The sequence below is a fragment of the Pelodiscus sinensis genome, chromosome 2, assembly GCF_052426305.1.
Source record: "Pelodiscus sinensis isolate ZL-2025 chromosome 2, ASM5242630v1, whole genome shotgun sequence".
NCBI classification, from domain to species: domain Eukaryota; kingdom Metazoa; phylum Chordata; order Testudines; family Trionychidae; genus Pelodiscus; species Pelodiscus sinensis.
This window is the reverse complement of record NC_143053.1, coordinates 255,316,981-255,341,253: the sequence shown is the minus strand read 5'-3', so window position 1 is coordinate 255,341,253 and position 24,273 is coordinate 255,316,981. Positions and strand designations below refer to the sequence as shown.

The following is a 24,273-nucleotide window of genomic DNA, read 5'->3' as shown; positions in this document are numbered from 1 at the left end:
CCTTAATAAATGTCATTAATAAAATGACACAAAAGTTCCTTATGAGGGAACGTAATGGGCAAGTTAAATATCAAAATATCAGACAAATCTTTCTCTTTAAATAACGGCAAAAATTTGCCTTTTGAAAAGGCCTCCTTGTTACATCATGTCATTCTGACCCTTTTTGGTGGAAGAGGCTGGTTCCTTCCTCTGGTTCCTGAATACTACAAATAGATCAGAGGGTTCTCGAATGGTTTGGCTCGCATCCCACCCTGCTCAACACAAACCTTTCTGCTGACCACCAGCCAACCACCCATGACTAAATGAGTGTAGGAAGAGGGGTGGATGTGAGGTCTTGGTTGAGGTAGTGTGCAGGAGTGGGCTGGGTGGGATCTGGGTGGGAGGGAGGGTGCAGGAGCTGACTGGGAATAGAGGGTGTGGGTGAGAGGGAGGATGCAGGAGTTGGCTGGGAATAGGGGTTCTGGGTGGGAGGGGGAGGGTGCAGAGGTGGGCAGCAGGTAGGGGGTCTGGTGGGAGGAAGGATACAGAAGTGGGGTGTGGGTGCACAGTCTAGGCAGGAGGGAGGGTGGGGATATGGGATCTTGGCAGGAGGCAGGTGCATGAAGACGATGGGGGTGCAGGATCTGGGCATGAGGTGGATGGGGGGGGCTATCTTGCTTGGTTCCGCACCCCCACCTCTTCCAGGCACTGTCCCCGGCTGCTCCCTTCGCTGGGATTCCAGTCAATGGGAGCAGTGGGGAAAGCCTCCAGATAAGCAGTTTCCTGTGCTGCCGTTCCCCTAGCTAGTGGGAGTGGGAGCAGCAGCCAATGGAGCTGCCCGCTCCCCCCCCCCCAAGCTGGATACAGACCGCAAGGCTCGGGGTTTCCCCCAGCTCTCCACAGCAGGAGGCCTGCGCTTGTGCTCCTTGCATGGTGGGAAGGACTGGACACACAGGACTTCTCGTTGTTTATGCAGATCCAGCGCGGGCATCCCACTGCAGGGAGTGGCCAACCCCTGCAAGATGGTTGTGGACCACCAGTGGTCTGCAGACCACACTTTGAGGGCCACTGAATTAGATGGAGGTGACGTGACGTGTATACGTCATCTGACAGCTTTCAGGGATTGATAGTCTAGTCCAGTAGTGTGCTGTGACATTTTTGTATGTTTATGTTGGATTTTGTAAGCAAGTAGATTTTAAAATGAGGTAAAACTTGGGGTATACAAGACAAGCCAGATTCCCGAGAGGGGTAGAGTAGTCTGGAAAGGTTGAAAACCAGTGACTTAGTGGTTCTCAAACTTTTTGGCCTGTAGCCCACTGAACTCAACACAGACTTTTCCACGGACCACCAGCCAACCACCCATGATGACAAAACTGGTACAGGAGCAGGCTGAGGGTGGGAGGAGTGGGGTGGGGTAGGAGGATCTGGGAGGGAGGGTGCAGGAGTGGGGTGGGGGTGCAGGGTCTGGACATGAGCGGGACGGGGAGGGCGCTTACTTGGCTCGGTGCCTCCCACTGCACTACTCCCCACTTGTACTGGCTCCTGACTGTATTAGAGGCAGCAGTGCGGTGGAGGAAAGGGGGCTTATGTGTAACTGTGAAGGATAACCCATGAGCCCAGGTTCATCAGTTAACTACAGGCAGTCCCCGGGTTACGTACAAGATAGGGACTGTAGGTTTGTTCTTAAGTTGAATCTGTATGTAAGTCGGAACTGGCGTCCAGATTCAGCCGCTACTGAAACTGACCGCCAGTTCTGACTTACATACAGAATCAACTTAAGAACCCCAGGCGTCCCCAAGTCAGCTGCTGCTGAAACTGATCAGCAGCTGATTCCAGGAAGCCCGGGGCAGAGCAACTCTGCCTCGGGCTTCCCGTAGTCAGCGCTGGTCAGTTTCAGCAGCAGCTGACTTGGGGACGCCTGGGGCAGAGCAGCTGGGGTGCTGCTGGGTTGCTCCAGTAGCGCCGCTCCTCAGTGCTACTGGACCAACCCAGCAGCACCCCATCTGCTCTGCCCCAGGCGTCCTGATTCAGCCGCTGCTGAAACTGACCAGCAGTGGCTGAATCAGGACCTGGGGCAGAGCAGCTGGGGTGCTGCCGGGTTGGTCCAGTAGTGCCCAGAGCGGCGCTGCAGGACCAATCGGCAGCGCCCCAGCTGCTCTGCCCCAGGGTCCAAAACAAAAGCCTGGTCTGCTGGGGGGGGCGGGCACACTAGCTGCGCCCCCCCCCCCCCCCCAGCAGACCAGGGACATGGGGAGCAGAGCGGCAGTGGGGTGCCGCGCCTCTGAGGCTTTGCTCTGGCAAAGCCTCAGAGGCGCGGGACCCCGCCGCGGCTGTGGCTTCAGTCCCGGTGCCTGTGGTCTGCTGGGGACGGTCCCCGGCAGACCACAGGCACCCGGACTGAAGCCGCAGCAGCGGCGGTTCCCCGCGCTTCTGAGGCTTTGCTCTGGCAAAGCCTCAGAAGCGTGGGAACCCACCTGGTGCCCCTGGTCTGCTGGAGAAGGTCTCCAGCAGACTAGGGGCACCGGAGCAGCTTATGAACAGGGCTTTCTCGCCCCGGAGCTCGCAGGTAGCAATCCGCCACCTCGACCTCCGGGGCGAGAAAGCCCCGTTCGTAAGTGCAGATCCGACATAAGTCGGATCCGCGTAAGTCGGGGACTGCCTGTATTTACACGTGTACACGGACATGTCCCTAATGTAAATCAGCAGTCTGGTTTCACTGTGTGCAGCTCCCGTCACCTCCTCTCCAAAAGGGCATTGCAGATCTGGGGGCCAGAGAAGGGTGACAGAAATGATGGAAGATATGGAAAAATCTCCTGGGAAGAGCTTGACAAGTCTGGGGTTATTTCCCTTAGAAAAAGGATGAATAAAAGGGAACATGATCAAAGCGTATAAAGCAACGCATTGAATAGCGAAGGTAGATAGGGAATGGAGGTTCTTCCTAGCTTCTAACAGGAAAACAAGGTGCTCTTCAATTAAATTGAAAGATAGAAAATTCAACACTGATTTATTTTAAAAAACATTTGTTGAGGCAAGAGTTTAACAAGATTCGAAGAAGCCTGGATAGTCTGATACCAAGAATATCCAGAGTTAAAATTAGGTTCAACATTTATGAAGCTGCTAGAAGTGGGCCACATCCTCCCTGACTGAATTGACCTCATTATCTCTGGCCTTCCTCTTGATTGGTGCTCCTTTTTTTCATATGCCTGTATATTTATACCTGCCTCTGGAATTTCCACTACATGCATCTGACGAAGTGGGTCTTTGCCCATGAAAGCTTATGCTCCAATAAATCTGTTAATCTGTAAGGTGCCACAGGACTTCTTGTTGTTTATACAGATTCAAACTAACATGGCTACCCCTATGATATTTGTGAAGCCGACATTAAACCAGTCTCTGACTGTTCTAGATCACGCTGAAACCTACAGTTGGGAGTGGGATGGTGCAAAATACTGTAGGGTTTTACATTTGGTGCTTGCCACTGTCAGAGACTAGATTTATTCAGGTCTGATCCAGTTTCATAATTCCTATGGACCCTTTTGTGGTAATTTCTAAGGGGCTAGTTGGAGAATACTGGGTGTTATTCCCCACCCCCTTCATGTCCACTCAGTCTCCACCCACCCTTATCTTCGCAGAAAGTTGTTGTGGGGCAGAAGGAGGAAAAGGTGACAAAGAGGCAGGTGACACCCATCCAGTTCTTTCCTTCCCACTGTCTGGCAAACACTCTGGAAACCCAAACCAGTGCTTTACGCAGAAGGGCTGAAATCTACACTCGGGGACCACGACCCTGGTGCTTTGAAACATTCCGATTATTCCAATATGTGTCTTACCTGCGAAGCTATGATAGGCTAATGACAGAAGATAATACTTCATTTTTCATCGGCAGGGAATATTGCATTTATTCTTGGAGAGTGAGGAAGCCTCCTTTTCTCCCCTTCCTATATTTCTACTTTATTGCTAAAGAAATCGGAAGGTAAACTTCTGTGTGTTTTCTCTTTAGGAGTTGTTTTTTCTCTTAAACATAGGAGCTCATCTGTCTGGGTTTTATTTTTCAGGGCACAGATAAATCTGTCTTACTCTGGCAATGGCCCAGATATGTTTGGGTTGGTGTCGAGCATCCTAGAGGAGCCAAACAAGCCAGAACCAGTTACAGATTGGTAAGTTGATACTGAGAACTTGCACAGGGTTGTATATTTTCCATTTTAAAGTATATGTGCTTGCATAATGGTAGACATTTGACAAGACAAAGTTATACTTTAAGTTGAGTTTTAAGATGTCATTTAAATAAGTTATCATCAAGTGAAATTGGAAAAGATGTGTTACTAGTAGGGCTGTTCAACGGTTAACTGACCCTCGGCAGTGAACTCTGCCGGCAGCCAGCCACACCAGACCAGAGCTGCCCCTGTCATAGAGGGCCAGGCCAGGCAGGAGGAGATAAATCAAAATGGTTAACTGGTTAAGTCCTCCCGTTTAACTGGTTACCCATTTTTACATCCCTAGTTACTAGAATGTACTTGGAATAAACTAAAGTAGAAAGGCAGTTTTCTGTTCATCCTTCTACCAGCAGATGGTCACTGGAAAGAGAAATTAACGTCTTTCATTATGTTAGTTTTATTAAGAGGGTTAAAGGAGGTATGACTGTGGATATATCCGAAGGTAGAGGTGGCTTGTCATGGAGATCATGTATTTGTATATTTCTGTTTGTACATTTGAAATATATCTGTAGTTTTAGGCACTAAACAAACCTTAGGATTTTGTATTGATGAATCACTGCAGCTAAATCATTTTGCGTACCTGCCCTCCAGCTGAAGAATTTTGCTGTAGCAATTGGTGGGCAACCTTTTCCACTCCACCGAGTCAAACATAGAAGGTTTTATAGGGTGAGTTTTAACTACATGGACACAAGGCTATTGACCCCCCTACTTCACAAGCGCAGCACCTCCTGCTGGTCTCCTTGGGAATTAGCTCTTCCAGCCCTGGAGCTGGAACTGGCTGGTGTCTTGCCCTCAGTTACCTGTCTCCGGCACTACTTCAGGCTCACCGTGCTTTTTCTGGTACTTCAGGCTCACCGTCCCTTCTGGCTCACCGTGCTTTTTCCTCACTGTACTGCCCCACAGCAGTGCCCCTGCACTCTGGGGTCCTCCCCTTCCAGGAAACCCCTATCCCCTATAACCACCTTGCCTCAGTGACCCATGGCCAGTTGTCATCTAGCCCCTGCCTCAGGGGCAAACTGCAGTCTGACGTGGCCACTCCTCATTGGCAAAGGATGTGAACGTGCTGTCGGTTCCTACCCTGGCTGCCTCCCTGCAGCGCTAGCAGCCTTTCAGGCTGCAGGCCTGATACAATGGCCTGGAGTAGGGTCACGCCAGAGCTCCCCAGCTGTGCCTGCCTTTCCCCAGCATGACTATGTCTCAGGTACCCTCCGTAGCTTTGGTATCTCAGACTTTATGCAGAAAATTTGAAAGGTTTTCTGTGCTTTTTTTTATCCCAAATAGCTTGAGTTAAATGTATGTTTTTAAGACATACACTTCCTATTTTTAGCAGGTCTGCTCATTCCTACAAATATCTGCTGGAGAGTGGGGGGGCATTCTGCCTGCACCCTCTTAATGCCAGACACCTCCCAATGTAGTGAGTGAAGGAGCAACATTGTTGCAACTTCTTTCTGGTACCCAAAGGAGCTTCTCAGAGAAATGTAACCATATAGGACTATATTACGCTTCCTCAGAGCTCTGCTATTCGGTAGTGACCGGACTCTAATGGCATGGCTCTGTTGGAACTGTATTGGGAAAGAGCTAGAGCCCAAAACCAGTGCAGAAGTGTAGAGTATGTGGATCTCTTGGAATTGGTGGGATTTGCCAGCAGGCCCTACAGCCTTCTGTTTGGGTTACACTCTTTCTTGCACCCAAACATTTGGTGTGGAAATTCCACAAGGAGGATCTGAATTCTCCCTCTTCCTAGCAACTGTTAGAACCATGGAGACTAGATAGACCGTGACTTTGCTGACTTCTCTCAGGTAGTATTTGAAAAACGAAATTCAAGATAATGCTTTGTTAGTATGCTATTTCTCTTACATTCTTATCTTCCCTATCTTAAAACATCATTAGTCATCATAGAAAGGTGCTAAGAAGGGAGGCCATCGAACATTTTCAACGATCCCAGGAGTCAAATCTGTATCTGGTGGCTTATGGATATTATTAAACATGGAAGTGGAGGAGTGTAAACTATGATTAGAAAACCGTATGGCAAGTGATTTAAATGTTTTCTCGCTAGGGGGCTGAAACACAGTTTTACTGAACAAGGAGAATGTAATAAAAGAAATAAGCATGACTGCAGAACATGGAACCAACTTTGCAGGGGTGTTGTGAGACTTAATTTTGTTTTCGAGTGCCATAGAATTTTTCTATGAGAAGTGCTTAATGAGTTCAAATGCCAATACAGTCTCATAATCTTCAGAGACTTAAAGAATAAATAATTAAGTCTCTGAAGGTTATGAAAGGCGAGTGGTAGCGATTGAAGCACCATAACGAAACACTTTAAAAGTAGACTAGAAAAAACAATAAAAAATAAGTATGGGCTGTCAGTCTAATACACTAGTAGTTTTTTTTATTGCTAATTTCTGAGACAGAACTGCTTGAAATTATCTCTTTGACACTGGTCTTAGTAGTAGCTTTGCATTTTGGAAAAAAAAAATTTGAACTCTGAACAAGAGCTTAAATGTAATACAATACAAATGTGTTTAGCTAGTCCTAAAAGTGCAATTGTATTTGTTACAGGAATTCTCTGTCAAGATTGTTTCCCCCTATGTGGGCATCTGAAGTTGGAAACAATGGTGATTTCTCAGGTCTTTCTTCTAAGCACCCTTTACAAAGTAAAGATTTGCCAAACCTGTTTGGCACACCGAACTTCTACCAAGGACACTTGCAAAAGTCAACTGAAGTGGAGTCTTTACACAGAGAATTTGAAGATCTCCATTTTCTAGAGTCTTGGCTTTCTCCTTCTGACCCTTATACTCAGCCATCTGATGACATCTTGAACATTTATCCTGAAAATTCTGCTTTTCAAAATAATGCCATCATTCAGCAGGAAGGATTAGCATTTCAAAATGTAGAATTTAATCAGCACGTGTGCAATTATGATAAGATGAAATTAAATGGAGACACTGAAAAGAGCAGCTCTGATTTTAGTAATTTTTCTTCTCAGTGCAGAATTAAAGATGGAACTGATATTCAGAACGAGTATTGGGAAACTAACAGAGCAAGAGGCAACCTTATGAAAAATGACAAACAAGTGCATGCAAAGTACTCCAATGATCTATCTAGTCCACCTGCTGGTCGTGTGTGGGGCAAAGCGTTCCAGGACAACCACTTGTTTTCTAAAAAATATGAAGATTTTACAGTTTCTCATAAATCACAGCAATCTATTCACCCATCCCTATATTTTCTCAATCAACCTTTTGTTAAAGAAAATAGTTTTTCTGGAGGAACAACTAAAAGTCCACAGGAAACTTGCATGCAAAATGGCCATAATAGCTTTGATTTGGGAGAAACCTTCAATAACACTGAATGTAAGAGCCATATTAATCCTAAAGAATGTTCTCAGAAATCTTCTGAATTTCATTTATCTGTAAAAACTACTCTACAAAATGGGAACTATCATTCACCTTACCATGGATATAGATGGCTGGATGGTAAAATCTTAAGTCCCACAACTACATCAGATATTGCATATAGGAAGCAAAACCAAGCAGTAACAAGTCCGCAGTCCTCTTCAGGTGTTTCAGCTATGTCCAGTGAATCTCCCATACACCAGTCTGGAACCCAGCCCTCTTACTATTCCCAGTTATCACCAGTACCCTCTTCAAGGAAAGATGGAAGGGTACAAATATCAAATAGTGTTCCTAGTAATTTGGGGGGTTCACATTTCTTTGCAGAAAATCAGAAACAAGTTAAACCTATTGGACATTACCAGCATGATTCATTGACTAACAAGAGAGGCCAGTATCATAAAGTACCCGTTAATTTGTCACACAACTGGTTAACACAGCAGAATTCTGCAGGTGATGAATCTGAAAAGTATCATAGGTTTCGCAAAAAGCAAAGCCAAGATAACTGTAATAAAGATGATAGAAGAGGCAGAAGGAATTGGATACCCCATCCTGGATATTCAGGACAAAACCAGCAACAGTTCAACGTGTTCCGAAAGAAACAAGAACAAAACGGTGGCAACATGTCTGACTTCATCAATACTTCGTTTCTTCCAACTTTCCCATTAATGTCCGAGTTCAAGCAAAATCCCAATTTTGCTCAGTTTAATCCCCATCCGTTTCCATCAGCAAATAATTTTGCTTTTCCTCCATCACCATTTCCCTTCTCTGAGCTTCTTGATCTTTTTCACTATGACGATTTTAACCATTTGCATCCCCTTATTAATGATCTATTTTGTGGGGAGTTAAGTGTGCCATACTTTCCCTTTCCAACTCCTTTTAACAAGTATAGGCCTCCAAGAACTCGCAGTGGACCTGCTAATGAGCTTCATATTCGTCTGGAGGAGTGTTATGATCAGTGGAGAGCTCTGGAGAAGGAGAGGAAAAAGGTAATCATGTCTATCCTGATAGATTTGTGTATATAGGATGGTGATTACAAAGGAATAGGTGGGTGAAGTAGAAATTCTTGCATCTTATTGGTGAAAAGAAAGCAGTCTTGCTGCTTTTTTGAAATATTGTGACTTTCATTCTGTTCTTAATACTTTGAGCTCCATCTGCAACAATCTTTTGACAACGAGGAGTCCTGTGGCACCCTAAAAGACTAATATTTATTTGGGCATAAACTTCCGTGGGTAGCCCATGCATCCCGCCACGTATCTGGCAAAGTGGTTTTTACGCACGAAGGCGGATGCCCAAATAAATATTAATCTTTAAGATGCCTCGTTGTTTTTGCAGATACAGACTCAGACAGCTACTCCTGTGAAATGTGTTATGACTATGTGCATGGTCAGAAGATACCAAACAGTATAAACGTCATACAACTGTGCATGAGACTGAGACTCATCTTTCATTTTCCAGCCCCACAGGGTTAGGACCACTTGTTCAGCAGTCATTTTCTTGAACTAAATTCACATGACACCAACGATTGGTTAACCAAATACCATCAAGCCCTCTTTGGACATAGTTCTTATATTATCTGGTGGCATGGGATCCTATTCTTTGGTTCATGTTGTTTAGTGTAAGATTGGTAGGCAATAGTTACTACCATCCATGGATCATGGAAGAAGTCCCTGATGTGACTTTTATAGCTAACGCCTGGATGGATGATAAAGCAGGGCCTTTATTGGTCCAGCTATTTTTGGACAATATTCAGTTCAGCATGAACTGAGTGGAGGCCAAAACGGTTGTTGTTTATATCTGACTTCAGATGTAAGGGAGATGTCATCTAAAATACTGTTTTGGGCTTTACCCAGGTCTGTTGTCATAGGTGAGTTTAATGTCCATGTGGATGACTTTTTTCAGGGCTGGTATCTTCTCACAGCCATTGTGTTTTAAACTTGAGATTATTCTTGGGGGCGTTAAACACCACCACTGCAGCAGTTGAGTACAATTCATGTACTTATTCATAATCTGTGGATTTGATTGAGAGCCCTTACCAAGGTATTATCCGAAGAAGGTAGTTGGGAATTCACATTTCTAATTTGGGGTGACAAAGCTAGAGTTTAACTCCCAAAGCCTGCGCAAGACCCTTTTATTTACTTGGGTCTGTCCCAAGACGGTTCAATGTTTTAAAGTAATTTTGTTTATTGGTTACAGATGTTGATTCTAGGTTTACGCTGTAAGGTAGGACTTGGAATTTTTGGAAGTATCCTCATTTTTACAGCCAGTTGTTGACAGTATAATGTTTAATGACTTCTTATTGTTGTAAATGCCCCCATCTCCTATGCGTCTAAGTAGTAGTGAAAAAATAAAAAGGCTTAGGTTTTAGGATAAAACTCATTTCTAAATATTTAAAAAGCATGTGTTTCTCTTCAGACTGAAGCTGATCTTGCAAGAAACTTTCCAGGAAAACGAGTATCTAGTTCAAATAATACTCCTGTTTCCCGACTTCCTGCTAACCCTTCAAGAGTGGATCGTTTGATTGTGGACCAATTACGAGAACAGGCCAGAGTAAGCATACTTGCCTGCAGAATTTTCTGTTATGTATTAGTAGCACCAGGTTATTTGTTTGTGGGCTTATATTTTGTGTAGGATTTTAAAAAATGAACACTTTTTTGGTGTTTTCAATATATTCTTTAGGTGCTCACCTTAATCAGAAAAATGGAAAGGCTTCGTGGTTCTCCTGTCCATGGGAATATATCCAATACTCTGGAACATCATTTAGAAGCCATTCATATTACACAAGTGAGGCGGAAAGATGAGATTGTTAATGCTGCCAATCCACAAAGACAAGGAGCACCTCGCTACAATAATGAAAAAGGTAAACACTTTTTCATTGCTTTGCAGTTTTAAAAATGAGGGTTTTTTCCTATTTGAAAAAGCAAATAGACAGGTTTTTGTGGACTTCTACTGTAATTGCCAGATTAGTTTGGGGCAGGTAGTTTGAGGAACTTATCCCAAACAAGGACAAAAATTGGCTTTTTAATGACAATTATCTCTTGGTACTTTTATTCATGCTAGCCCGAATCACATTTGCAGCCAGACCTGTTGTGGGTAATGCACTAGTTAAAAGGCAACTTTGGCTTCATCTGTAGGAGTTATATTTTCAAGCAAGTGGTTGCTACTTACTTTCATGGTGGTGATGGGGATCTGCATAACCCACACGAGTATGATGGAGAATTTCAAATAGAACAAAGTATTTGTCTACCTCCACACGTACTCTAGAAAGACCACACATACTATAAACTTTGCATCTCCTTTCAGCCAGTCCACCTGCCACAAGAGAGACATCCTGTAGAGGCAAACTGAATGTTAGATCTTACAAGGATACAAGACAAGAGTTAGTCTTTCAGGGTTTTTTCTCCTTTGTGATTTTTGAGATGTTGCAGAGAGAGCTGGGATAAAGATGGATGGCAGCACTCCATCCAGCTACATCAAGAGAACATCCATCCATGCCAATAATACAGTTTTTGCTCCATGTTCTTGGCTGAATCTAGATTGCATAGGATCCAATAGCTTGGTTTCGGATCAATGAGATTAAAAGTGGTTTATTGCCAGCTTTGCTGGGAACCCTGAGAGTTTCATAATGGATACTAGCCTAGTCCAGTGCATCCAAGGTGTATTTCTTTAGGGTGTGTCTAGACTACATGCCTCCTTCGACGGAGGCATGTAGATTAGCCAGATCGGAAGAGGGAAATGAAGCCGCGATTAAAATAATCGCGGCTTCATTTAAATTTAAATAGCTGCCCCGATCTGCCGATCAGCTGTTTGTCGGCAGATCGGGGGAGTCTGGACGCGATGCCCCGACAAAGAAGCCTTTCTTCATCGACACAGGTAAGCCTCGTGAAACCAGGTTTACCTGTGTCGATGAAGAAAGGCTTCTTTGTCGGGGCATCGCGTCCAGACTCCCCCGATCTGCCGACAAACAGCTGATCGGCAGATCGGGGCAGCCATTTAAATTTAAATGAAGCCGCGATTATTTTAATCGCGGCTTCATTTCCCTCTTCCGATCTGGCTAATCTACATGCCTCCGTCGAAGGAGGCATGTAGTCTAGACACACCCATAGTGTCGAGCAGTCTGTTCTATGGTTGAAGGACAAAGGGTTGGAGGACTTACTGAGGGCATGTCTACACTACTGGGAAAATCGACGCTGCTGCAGTCAATCTTCCACGGTTCGATTTAGTGGGTCTGGTGAAGACGCACTAAATCAAACGCAGAGGGTGCCCCCGTTAGCGCTGGTACTCCTGCTCCTCACGAGGACCAAGAGAAGTTGATGGGAGCATTTGCTCCCATTGACCTCCCACTTTGCAGACAGAAATTTAAGATCCATTGACTCCAGCTACGCAACTAACGTCGCTAAAGATGCATATCTTATGTTGACCTGCTTCAGTATAGACCAGGTCTGAGTCAGGCATTAGCTATCCCAATCAAGGAAAGCTTCAATTTACTTGTCTTAAACCAAATAGGGAAGGCAGATCTAGGATTTGTAGGTCTAGGATTAAGTCTCTTTTAGGGTGTACAATAATTTCTTTGGTCTGAATGGATTGAACTCCATTAATGACTTGTACATTGTCACACTATCTTGCAGGAAAGGAAATTATTAGTAAAGTTATTTTTTTCCTGCTTTGTACATCATCACCATTTGTTATCGAAACCTTGTGTTCTGGAGCCTGAATTTATTCGTAACTTTGGTGCATTAGTGGGTTTTGCCCATGAAAGCTCATGATACCATCTACATGTTTTGTTAATCTTTAAGATGCTACTAGACTATATGTTGTGTGTTAAGTTTTTCTAGTTACAGGCTAACTTGACTACCCTCTGAAGCTTTTGGTGCATTGGGAAGCCTAGAATATAACTAAAGAAATATTGAAAATATGGGTCTTTAATAACAGGGTGCAATCTTTCCAGTGGTTTCTTGGAACTACAGTACTATAGTACAAAGTGTTGGCTGGGTTCGAGAGATTGTTGTCTAATCAATAGATGTCATAGATGTGTATTCGCTTGTGATAGTGCATATTCTTCTCTTTGTAGATGTTCTTGCTCTGGCAGGGGCCATTAAAGCATTAGCTGTTTCTACACGCAAAGCTCGTACTGCTTTATGGTGTGCACTGCAGATGACTCTACCAGAAGCCTGCTTAAGCTCTCCAGTGAAACAGGAGGAGGTGGAAAGAGCTTTAGAAGAGCTTTGTCTAGGAAACACAAGCACACAAGAAAAGAACAAGGCATGTCCTGAAGAGCAGGGGAGCAAAAAAGAAAATCATGAGGAACCTATACAGCTTTTTGAATAACTGAGCAGTGGGGGAAGATAGGAAGAAAGTGAATTGCATTGTGCTGTGGAGAACTTTTTTGTTAAAAAGAAAAAATAATTCAACTGATCAGTGCTGCAATTTTATTACTGTGATTCTGGTGTTGACAAATATTTCTTGTAATAGTGTTACTACAGTTTTAATATTGCTGGTATTGCAGTGTCTTCTACGTAAGATAAAGATTTTATTAATAAGGGAGACTGGGCAATAGCTGACCATTTTCTTGACCACTTAGCCAAAGCTATGTATCAGCTGTGACTCAAGCCATGACCTGAGAAACCAGTGTGTGGCTAAGCTAATTTTGATTCTTTTCTTCATTTGTTAGCTATAAAATTTAGCAGATACTAGAAATGCCATTTTAAAGGGTATTTTAATAATTACTAGGTTGTTTGCACCATTATGTATTATTTTAAGTGCCAGAATGATTGCTAAATAATGTAATTGTTTGTACTGTCACTCAACACTGACTAATCCACACTTCTGCATTGCTATTGTGACAGGGTGTCAAATGTTTCAGGTAATTGCCAAGAGTCTGATAGGAATAATCAGAGTTTAATGTTGGTTACATGAAATGCTTGTTCTGCCAATTAAGAGTTTTCAGCTGCATTAACCTAAATGAAAAGGTCCCATAGTATAATCCTTGTGACAAATTTTTTACATAATAAATAAATGAAGAACTAATTTAAGGAGTTTTTAGAGCTGCAGTACAACATTGCATGAAAATATACATTGGCAGTTAACAAAAAATTGTCACTCAGGATTAGAAATTAGATTTACTGTTGCCTCATAGTTAAAACCAGTATGTATGCACATAATGAAAAATGACATGGTTATTAATATGGCTATGGTACTTTAATTTTCAGAAACATTCCATATTTATTTTAATATTTTGATTAAATGTTTATTTAATTTTTTTTTAATAATATACAGTTGGGTCTTTTGCCAAACCTTCCTAATAATCAGATTTAATGATTTACTCAGGAACTATATATATTATATATAAATATACACACAGTATATAGGGGTTTTTTTGCGGGGAAGAGATGTTTGCAGATACTTACACAAATCTAACTATATACTAGGTTACCAAAGCTGTTTAACTGATTTCTTTTAGCATGAGAAGATTTCCTATATTTAATTGCTATTACTAGTCTTCATCCTGTGGCTTAGACAATCAGAAGTGTTACATATCATTGTGAATGTATAGAGTGATAATTAGAAAAGGATGAATACTTTGTATTTTGTTCTTATCACACTACTTTTGAGTACTTTAATGCTTTATCAATCGTGTCTTAATGTTAGATTGTCTTTCAAAATGTACTAATTACCAAGTATGTTCTTAGGTGTTAGTATATTATTGATGAATGGCTTTGGAGAGCAGTTCTTATTTTGAAAAAAGAATTATGTGAGGACAGGAGAAAAAGTTTAAAGATTTAAAATGAAGATTTGTCTGTGATTCATGATGTTATGATGTTGAAGTTGACACGTTCTCTTGATAAATGTGTAATTCTATTTCCATATACATGTACTTGCTAAATATTCCAAACAGTCTGTAATTTTGGACCTGTGAATGTTCCTCGAACACATGTAGTCTTATAGTTCTATTAGTACCAATATAGTATCAGTGGTAGTACCCTTTTAATGGTAATGAGGTGATGAGTGCATCATTTTCTAGAATAAGAAATCACTAAAGCCTCATTTTGATCTACTGATTAAACAAAGGAATTATTAGAACGCAGAATCTTCTTATAAGTATGCTCTACTTTTTCTAAAGAAAATTTAATCAGTTTCAGTGGATATTTTAAAGCCTTAGTCTAAAACTAAAAATTGGTACTGAAGAGAATTATTTTAGTGCTGTGAGTCTATTTTGTATCTGTGTGCGTGTGCAATCTGTTTGCACTATTTTCAGATGGTCAGATGTGCTATTGTGGAACTGTAGTTGGTGGTTTGAAAATTTTTCAGCGTTTACAGAATTTGAGGTTTTTTATTGAGTTATAATTACTACGTTACCAGGAAATAGAAATTGGAAGTTTTGATTTACATTTGTTTACAGAATAATTGTAGTCTTGCAGGATTGTTTTGTAGTCGTGAATGTATTGGGCATATTAGGATCTTTATTGTATTGTTTGTATGTAAATTATTGTGAAGGAATGTGATTTTAATCAGTTCATACTATAGTTAATGTGCCTTTAACAGTCTTATTTTTCAAAAACGGTAAGTAACTGTATGCTCACTTCAGCTTTCTGTTGCAATTTAGTAATACATTTAAAAGGGTTAAATGTAGCGGCATTTGACTATAACTGACGTAGCATATGGTATTAGTGTTGTTCTTACATAAAATTTGATTGTCCAGTTCTGGACTCTTTAACATGTGTAAGGCACAATAGCTGTTGAGAGTTGCCACAAGTCATTTGTATTAATAACAAAGTTGTGTTGCCCACAAATGCAACATGTGCACATTTAATTCTTTTTTACTTGATCTGCCTGTTTTCTTTTTAAAATTTGAACTATCTGATGCCCATCTTAGTATGGATATTTTTCTGCCCATTTCTTGAAATACTTTAACCATCAACAGCATTGACATGTAAAAACAAAAATTATTTCAAAACAATTCAGTTGTTTTTGTTTTGATCCACATTCTTCTATATTTTAGAGGGGGAAATACAGTCTTTTGTGAACTGACCAGTTGGAATTTGGGATCACAGTAGCTCTATTTGGTCATAGTGTTCCTAACTGACTATTGCTTGAATTGAGAGTGGAAAGCAATTTCCATAAATACTCTATTCAGCTCTTCACATGAATAAGTATAATTTCTTTTCTGGTTTTTTAGTACCCCTAGCCTGATTTTTATTGCCTTCAGTGGAAGCAGACTAGGGTTATTTGTTAGGAGCTTGGATTCAAGTGGATAGTGATTTTTTTCAGTTTGTGGAGCAATCAAAGAGTATGCAGTGAATTTTCCTTTTTAAACAATTTCCCCTCCACCCTGGGATAAGTGTCCCTTTTTTTTAACTGGTATGCATGATTAGTGTGTGCCAATAAGTATGGGGAGGAGGATACAGTCAGTGCTTACTGCAGCTGGTCCGCAGCACTGGTCAGCTTGGTTTCAAGAGAGCAGAATGTTTGCAAATTCTCGTTCCAGACATGTTAGTTAAAACACAAAGGTTTTTCTTTATTTGAATGGAATAGGGTTGATGCTTTAAGATCCTAAATTGCTAATGCAATACAGTACAGTCTTAAAAATCACAAGTTAAAGGGTCCCTTTTAGGGGCTGTCTCCTTCCCCACCTCCATAGCAGGCTGGACGCTTGTGGTTGTTTCCTGTTTCCCTTTTTTTGTTCCCGGATAGAAGATGTACCGGCCTGCTGCAAAATGAGGGTGCTGTTCCACCAATATATTTAGTACCTGGGCCTCTGCCTCTCTTCCTCTATGTCCCCAGAGTACCTATGAGAGTAAAATTGCTGTGATAGAACTGGTGCAGGCTAGTACTAATGCGCTCAGTATTTATTTGTCAGCGGTAAGGGAGGTGAGATTGTCAGAGAATGTGGCTGTTCTGTGTAGTGCCGCATCCCAACAGAGGGGTCTTCAAGATCAAGAAGGCCTTTACCACAAATCAGGTGCTTTTTACAGGCCCTCCTCTTCTGGCTTTTGCTCCTCTCCATTTGTTGGAACAGTGATGTCTACTTTTTTCTAAATGACGTAAACTCCATTTATGTGCTCGATGGAAAGGGCATTTTGGACATAACTAATATTCGCTGGCGTGTGTGTGTGTGTGGTGTTTTTTGTTTTTTTTTTAAATCTCGATTTCCCCTGAAACCGTTGCTTTCAACTTTACTCAGTGTTGTCCTCAGAGCACATGGTTTCAGGAAGGCACAGCGCCTGGTTCTCATTGGATTAAAGAGATGGCTGATAGGAAGTTGGGTGCTTGATTTTTTTTTTTAATGGCTATACAGGATATCTGTGAAAAAAGTAAAGACCCTTATCTTTTAAAAATAAAGGCTAACAAGCCATGCCATTTTCTGACCTGCTTTAAAAGCTGGCTTCCTTTTCCATCTGTGCTCTATGGCAGCTATGTCATGTCAAAATGGTGGATGCTGGGGCAGGCCAAAAGATGGCTGGTGTGTTTTTTGGTGGGGTCTAAAAAGTGAGCTTGACAATTAAATGTATTTAATTTTCCTTTTCATTCAGGACATTTTGGGTAGATTCAGCTTGTATGAAAACAAGCCATGTCTCCACTCTCTTGTGAAGACCTGAGCTCTGGATTCTTTTTCTACTCTACAAGAATTGATCTCAGACTGAGAGAGTCTGGTACATTCTGGTATTTTAGGTGAATACAAGGGAGAAGCTAACTTTTAAATGTGTCTTTAAATGACAAAGCCTTTGAGATTAAGGCAACACAGAAGCTGCGCACAGTCCTGCTTCCATTAAAGTCCATAATTGTGCAGATATTGACTTCACTTGGGCTTACTGTTTTATTGACTTAAAGTCTTATACTATTTAACTTTTTGTATATAAAAGCTTTGCAGTTCATGTTGAACATTAGGTACCAAAAAACTCCAGAAACATGTGTTTTTCCCTAACTTATTGTAAGATTTTTGAACATAGTAACATCTTGCAGTTAGGAGGATAGTCTGCTTTCATTTAAAGCTGAGGAATGTACCTACTGTAGATGCTTTGGCTGAGTTAAATCCATAGGCTTTTGAGAATTTTGCACCTTGTTTTATCCTGATTTGCCTGGATGGAAATACAGCCTTAAACATGATAAGATCTTGATTTGTTTCTTGTGTCGTTTTAGCTGTCTGTCTCACCAGCACTTTTCTGTTTTGAGGAAACTTATATATAATTATAAAAGGAAAAACTGTGTATCTATGAAGTTACTTTTTATTATAAATTGTTTTATAATTTACTTTTTAAAAGCACTTTCTTTTTCTTTGGTTTTTTACTTTTTAATATTGTAAGCAAATCTGTCCAGTTTTGTAGTGTGTCGACTCGTTTTTCTTTACTAGCAATACTACAATTAAAGGTGCAAAAAATAAGGTGCATTTTAATGTACTTATTTAGCCTTTGTTGTTAGAAGTTAATAATGAATGGAATAAAGTAGTTTTGAGCAGCTTTTTTAGAACTGGGGAACTGAAACTATAATTCCTCTGATTCTTATTTGCCAGGTAAGCTTTAAAAAGGAAATTGTTTGCATAGAAGTATATGAACGCTAACTAAAGTGAGCAAGGCTAGACCAGTGTCAGCTTAAAAATCATTGCTAGATAAAGGTTGCTTTACATTTTTTACTGTACAAAATTTAACTGGTCTAAAACTTGTTTATGCACAGTAATTACTTAATGAACATAGTTTTTTCACAAAATTAGGCTATTTCCAATATAGATGGGAAAATAAGTTTATTTTTATTTTTATGACAAATATACAAAAATTAATAGCGTCTCTATTTTAATATACTGTTTGGTGTCTGAGGTGTATCTTTTAGATGTATGTTGGTCAGTCTCATTTAATTAAAAACAAATTTTACACTGCTAGTGAAATATTACTGAAGAAGGCAATTGTGAGTTAATCCGTTTAGTAGACCCAACAGAAATACGTGAAAGTAAAGAATCAAAGTGTCAATTTTTAATTCTATATAACACTTAATGAGGAGTCAGTTTAGGCTTATTGCCAAGTTTCTGTAAAATAACTGGATGTCTAATGACCATCGCAGAATCTCACTTCTACCTCTTTTGTGTAACACTTAACTTAACTTTAAAAAAAAAAAGGTTATTTATACCACACAGATTTCTGTTGGGACATACTTTTTTTAGAAAGTTGTTTCACCTTAACTAGTAAATTTGGTGTGTATTTTTTGTTTTCTTTAAGACAACTGTATTATATGGAACACCAGGAAGCCTTGTGGCTAGATTTGTGTTCACTTGTGGTAAAGTGACCTACCATGCTAAATGTGTACACTTATGTATGGTTTATATTTTTAAAAAGTACAACCGTAGGCAGAGATGCTTGTGTTACATGTATGAAAGTCATAGATTTATGAGAATCCTGTAATAAATCATGGCCAGTGTAATTTTCTAGCATTTTATGTATGTGATAGTTTTCTTATTTAAATAATCAGTTGTGTTGTATGTACATGGCTAATAAATAGTTACAGCTATTGTTTTATACAGTTCAACTCATGTTACATATCAGCTGCTGTTCTATATGTGAGGGGTTTTCGTTTGGGTTTTTTTTTGTTTGTTTTTGTAAGTCACTGAAAAAACCTGTTGTATGTTCTGGGTAACACTTACAGTTATAAAAATAATTAAAGTATTTCATATTTTAAGTCACTGATTATATTATTTCAGTAAATGTATGTGGCGGTGGTGGGAACATTAGTTGTCAATGAGTAATGCTTGTCTTATTTGAATTAGAGTTGATGAGGAATATCCGTAATTCCAGTTTACTCCAAATGGGAGGGCGTATGTGCGAGGTGCAGAATAAACTAATAATTGAAAATACATGAAAAGAAAAGTTTTAGTAAATAGGGATGTGAACGACTAATTGATTATCTGATAAGCAAATGCTGTTCAAAGAGTTGATACGCTAGTCGACTAGTCTCTCCCCTCCCTCCCTCCCTCCCTGCTGCCTCTATCAGAAAGAGGCAACAAGGGGCGGGAAAGAGGAAGGGGTGCTTCAGAGCAGCAGCGCCACGTGGAGCCTGGGGCCAGCTGCCCACGGCGTTGCAAAGCAGCAGCCCTGTGTGGAGCCTGGGTTCAGCGGAGGACTCCCCCACTGACTCCAGGCTCCATGCGGCACTGCCTCTTTTAAACTCCGCAGGAAGCACGGGGCCAGCAGCTGGCCCCGTGCTCCCCGCAGTGCTTTCACCTTTGAAGTGTAGCAACAGCCCGAGGTGGAGGTGTCCATATTGCATGATCAAATAGTCGATGCAAATTGATTTGATTAGCCAATTAATCTACATTTAATATTCCTATTAGTAAACCACCTAAGTAACTTTCACCTCCCCAGTCCTCCCACAAGCAAGATTACAGCAAAGGCAATTCAGTCTTATTGGATCTGATGCACAACTTACTTGTAATGATTTCTGAAAGCATCACACTTCAATTTCTGTTATGTTAGGGTATGTCTACACTACAGCACTAATTCGAACTAACTTAATTCGAATTAATTAATTCGAACTAAGCTAATTCGAACTAGTGCATCTAGACCTAATAGCTAGTTCGAATTAGCATTTTGTTAATTTGAACTAGCATGTCCACATTGAGTGGACCATGAACCGAGGTTAAGGCTGGCCGGAAGCAGTGCCGGCAGGGCATCAGATTAGGACTTAGAGCGTGGAGCTGCTGTCGCAGGCTAGCCGAGGGCTGTGCTTAAAGGGATCTGACCCCCACCCCGGACAGACAGTTCTCAGGGGTTCCCCGCTTGCTTGTCTACCTCGATGAGGGACAGCAAAACAGTCCTGGCTTGGAGTGCCCTGAATGCCCACACTCGGCACATCACAGCACTCGGCCATCAGTCCAGCTGCACTTGCCACAGGCTGCCATCCGGAGGGGGGGGGGGTCAATTGAGGGGCTTCAGGAGAGCTTCCACCCCGAGGAGCCCGCAGAGCCAGCCCAGTCCTTCCCATCGGGGGCTTGTACCCCATTCCTCCCTCATCTCCTTCCACTTACCCCTCCCTAGCCCCCCTTCCTGATGTACAAAATAAAGGACACGTGTTCAAAAATAGAATCTCTCTTTATTGAACAAAACTCAGGGAGACTGGGAAAAGGAGGTGGGAGAGGGGAAGAGAGAGGGTGGGAGAGGGGAGGGCAACTAAAATGATCAGGGGTTTGGAACAGGTCCCATATGAAGAGAGGCTAAAGAGACTGAGACTTTTCAGCTTAGAAAAGAGGAGACTGAGGGGGGATAGGATAGAGGTCTATAAAAGCATGAGTGGTGTGGAGAGGGTGCATAAAGAAAAGTTCTTCATTCGTTCCCATAACAGAAGGACTAGAGGACACCAAATGAAATGAATAGGTAGCAGGCTTCAAACTAACAACAAAGTTCTTCTTCACAAAGCAAATAGTCAACCTGTGGAACTCCTTGCTGCAGGAGGCTGTGAAGGCTAGAACTAGAACAGAGTTTAAAGAGAAGTTAGATAAAGTCATGGAGGTTGGGTCCATGGAGTGGTATTAGCCAGGGGGTAGAAATGGTGTCCCTGCCCAAAGTTTGTGGAAGGCTGGAGATGGATGGCACGAGACAAATGGCTTGGTCGTTGTCTTCGGTCCATCCCCTCCAGGGGACCTAGTGTTGGCCGCTGTCGGCAGACAGGCTACTGGGCTAGATGGACCTTTGGTCTGACCCAGTACGGCCGTTCTAAGCTCAGGGTCGGGGGTCTCATTGGACCACCTTGATTTCCATGCAAACCTGCTCCTGGGTGGCCAGGCTGGCAGCTCTCCTGCCCTAGACGGCCACTTTCCTGTGCCTAGTGCGGAGGTCGTGGATGAGGTCCACGATGTCTGCACTAGACCAGGCGGGCGCCTGCCTCTTGCGGACCTGGGCAGGCTCCTGGGAGCCGCCAGCCTGGTCCCGGGAAGAGGCGGAGGGCTGGGTGGCAGCGGGTCGCTGGCTCGAGCCGTGCCAGGTGCAGGGTCTGCTGGCTGGGTGTTGGCAGGCTTGCACCTGGCACTGGCACCGTAGCCAGACTGTGCCCCTTTAAGCGGTCCGGGGCCGGGAGGGGGGCTATAGAGTTTCCCTGGTCATGCCCAGAGTGGCCACCAGGGAAAGCTGGGGAGGGCTAGCCTCCCACTAGTTCGAATTAAGTGGCTACACAGCCCTTAATTCGAACTAGTTAATTCGAATAGGCGTTAGTCCTCGTACAATGAGGTTTACCTAGTTCGAATTAAGTTCGAACTAGCGGTTCGCGTGTGTAGCGCCTAGCAAAGTTAATTCGAACTAACATCTGTTAGTTTGAATGAACTTTGTAGTGTAGACATACCCTAAGTTCTTAGAAGCCCCAGTCCCCATCAGACCATTGGGCTAAGTACTTTGCAATCACAGGAAGACCTAGGTTTTCAGCTCTTCAGTGAAGGGCCTAAGACCCTGATTCTGTGTAGAGATGTATGCAGCAGACCTCTGGTGCCACACAGGGCCCTATCCAGGTCAGTGAAACTCTGCACAGACCCAGGTGGGGCTTCCTCTGGCGGCCAGGGCAGTTGGGGAGAGAGGCCTACTGTGGCCATGTAGTGGGGAGCCAAGGGTCTAGTCTGGAGGCTGGGGGGGCTTCAGCCCTTCCCCAGAGTTGGAGCTGGGTTGTGGTGCAGCTGGGGCCCCATGCAGCTCCTTTTTCCTCCCTTTCACACCTTTCCTTCTCCCCTCAGAGCCCCCTGGTCCCCAACCCTCTCCCCCACCCCACTCAGCACATGTTATTGCTCCACCCACAGCACCTCAGTCCCTGAAAACCCTGGGCAGGGGCAGCAGCTTCCTGCTGCCCTAGGTGGGGGCTTACAGCAGCCCCTGAGGAGCCACCCGGGGCATCCCCTGCCCTGCACACAGGCTGCCCAGGGAACAATGCTCCCTGAGGGGGGTGTACGTCTCACTTTCTCCCCAAGAGGTGGGGGAACATTACGTATTGGCACCCATGCAAACAAGCGCACGTGCCCTCCATTGTGGACGCACAAGACAAAACGCACTCTGCTCCTGGATGGGACGTCTTAGAGGGAACCCTGCCTGAGATGTAGTTTTAGCTGTGCAAAGTGGACAGGGGGCTGCAGACAGGGGAGTTTGACAGAGGGAAGCCTACTATGGTTAGGAAGACCCGCAACACCTCTGCCAGACAGTCCACCTGACCATGGATACCTCTACCCCGATCCTGGTGTGGTTTTGCAGGGACTGTGGCTTGCAATTCCCACTTACTGAAATCCAGGCTGGGGGGGACCATCCAATGAGAAAGGTGCCTGCTGGTGGAATCATAGAATAATAGGACTGGAAGGGACATCGAGAGGTCATCGAGTCCAGCCCCCCCGCCCTCAAGGCAGGACCAAGCTCCGTCTACACCATCCCTGACAGATGTCTATCTAACCTGTTCTTAAATATCTCCAGAGAGGGAGATTCCACCACCTCCCTTGGCAATTTATTCCAATATTTGACCACCCTGACAGTTAGGAATTTTTTCCTAATGTCCAATCTAAACCTCCCCTGCTGCACTTTAAGCCCATTACTCCTTGTCCTGTCCTCAGAAACCAAGAGGAACAAATTTTCTCCTTCCTCCTTGTGACACCCTTTTAGATATTTGAAAACCGCTATCATGTCCCCCCTTAATCTTCTTTTTTCCAAACTAAACAAGCCCAGTTCATGAAGCCTGGCTTCATAGGTCATGTTCTCTAGACCTTTAATCATTCTTGTCGCTCTTCTCTGTACCCTTTCCAATTTCTCCACATCTTTCTTGAAACGTGGCGCCCAGAACTGGACACAGTACTCCAGCTGAGGCCAGCTGAATCTCTCAGGAAGCAGGTGGATGAGCTACAGGAGGAGGTGGATAGGCTGAGGAGTATCCGAACCCACGAGCAATTCCTGGACGGTATTCATGTGGAGACAGCTGAGGTAGCTGTGCCGCTATCCAAGACTGCTGACACACCACTGGTGGAGGAGGAGATGGCTCAGGAGAGACACTGGCAACTGGTCACTTCTGGTAGCAGACAGTGCTCCACCCCTGCTCCCAAACCTCCCACCATGGTACTGGGAAATTGTTATGATGTTCTGGGTCACCCCCTACAGCAGAAGAGGAGAAGACTTGTACCCCCAAGGCTGGGAGATCTGCTGCCACCACAGTGAGGAGGACACATAGGATAGGGCTGGTCAGAGACTCCCTTCTGAGGGGCCATGTCTGCCTGCGAGAAGACTGTATCCGAGGCATTGTCGGGGATTATGCGGCCCTCTGACTACTACAACATGCTACTCATCCGCGTTGGCACTGATGATACTGCAAGGTGTGTCCTTGAGCAGATCAATAGTGACTACAGGGCTCTGGGAATGCGGGTGAAGGTGTTTAGAGCACAGCTGGTATTCTCCTCCGTTCTTCCTGTCAAGGGAGGGTAGGGGCCCAGTCAGAGACAGGTATATCCTGGAGGTGAATGCCTGGCTGCAAAGATGGGGCTTTGGCTTCCTTTACTCGGGGATGCTGTTCCAAGTAGGACTGCTAAGCAGGGTTGGGATTCACTTTCGAGGAAGGGGGAGACCATATTTGGATACAGACTAGCTAACCTAGTGAGGGGGGCTTTAAATTAGGTTTGACGGGGGCAGGTGACCAAAGCCCGCAGGGAAGTGAACAACATGGAGATCTGGGAGATGGGTCAGAAATGGGAGGGAGTGTGGGTTATA

The 24,273-nt window shown here is 43.3% G+C and overlaps 1 protein-coding gene across 8 annotated transcripts in view; it reads left to right on the top strand.

Annotated features, from left to right (window-relative positions):
• LOC102454842 (meiosis-specific coiled-coil domain-containing protein MEIOC-like) overlaps positions 1 to 19,240 on the top strand; it is a 29,844-nt gene extending 10,604 nt beyond the window's left edge. For 7 of the 8 annotated variants that reach the window (XM_075922940.2, XM_075922942.2, XM_075922943.2 and 4 more), the window contains 5 exons: positions 4,032 to 4,133; positions 6,750 to 8,568; positions 9,995 to 10,129; positions 10,259 to 10,439; positions 12,651 to 19,240. In XM_075922940.2, the coding sequence (XP_075779055.2) occupies positions 4,032 to 4,133; positions 6,750 to 8,568; positions 9,995 to 10,129; positions 10,259 to 10,439; positions 12,651 to 12,907 (2,494 nt within the window). In that variant the 3' untranslated portion in view covers positions 12,908 to 19,240. Of the gene's footprint in view, positions 1 to 3,611; positions 3,950 to 4,031; positions 4,134 to 6,749; positions 8,569 to 9,994; positions 10,130 to 10,258; positions 10,440 to 12,650 lie in introns of all 8 variants that reach the window. The other variant, XM_075922939.2, reaches the window with a different exon arrangement.
• The last annotated feature ends 5,033 nt before the right edge of the window (positions 19,241 to 24,273 follow it).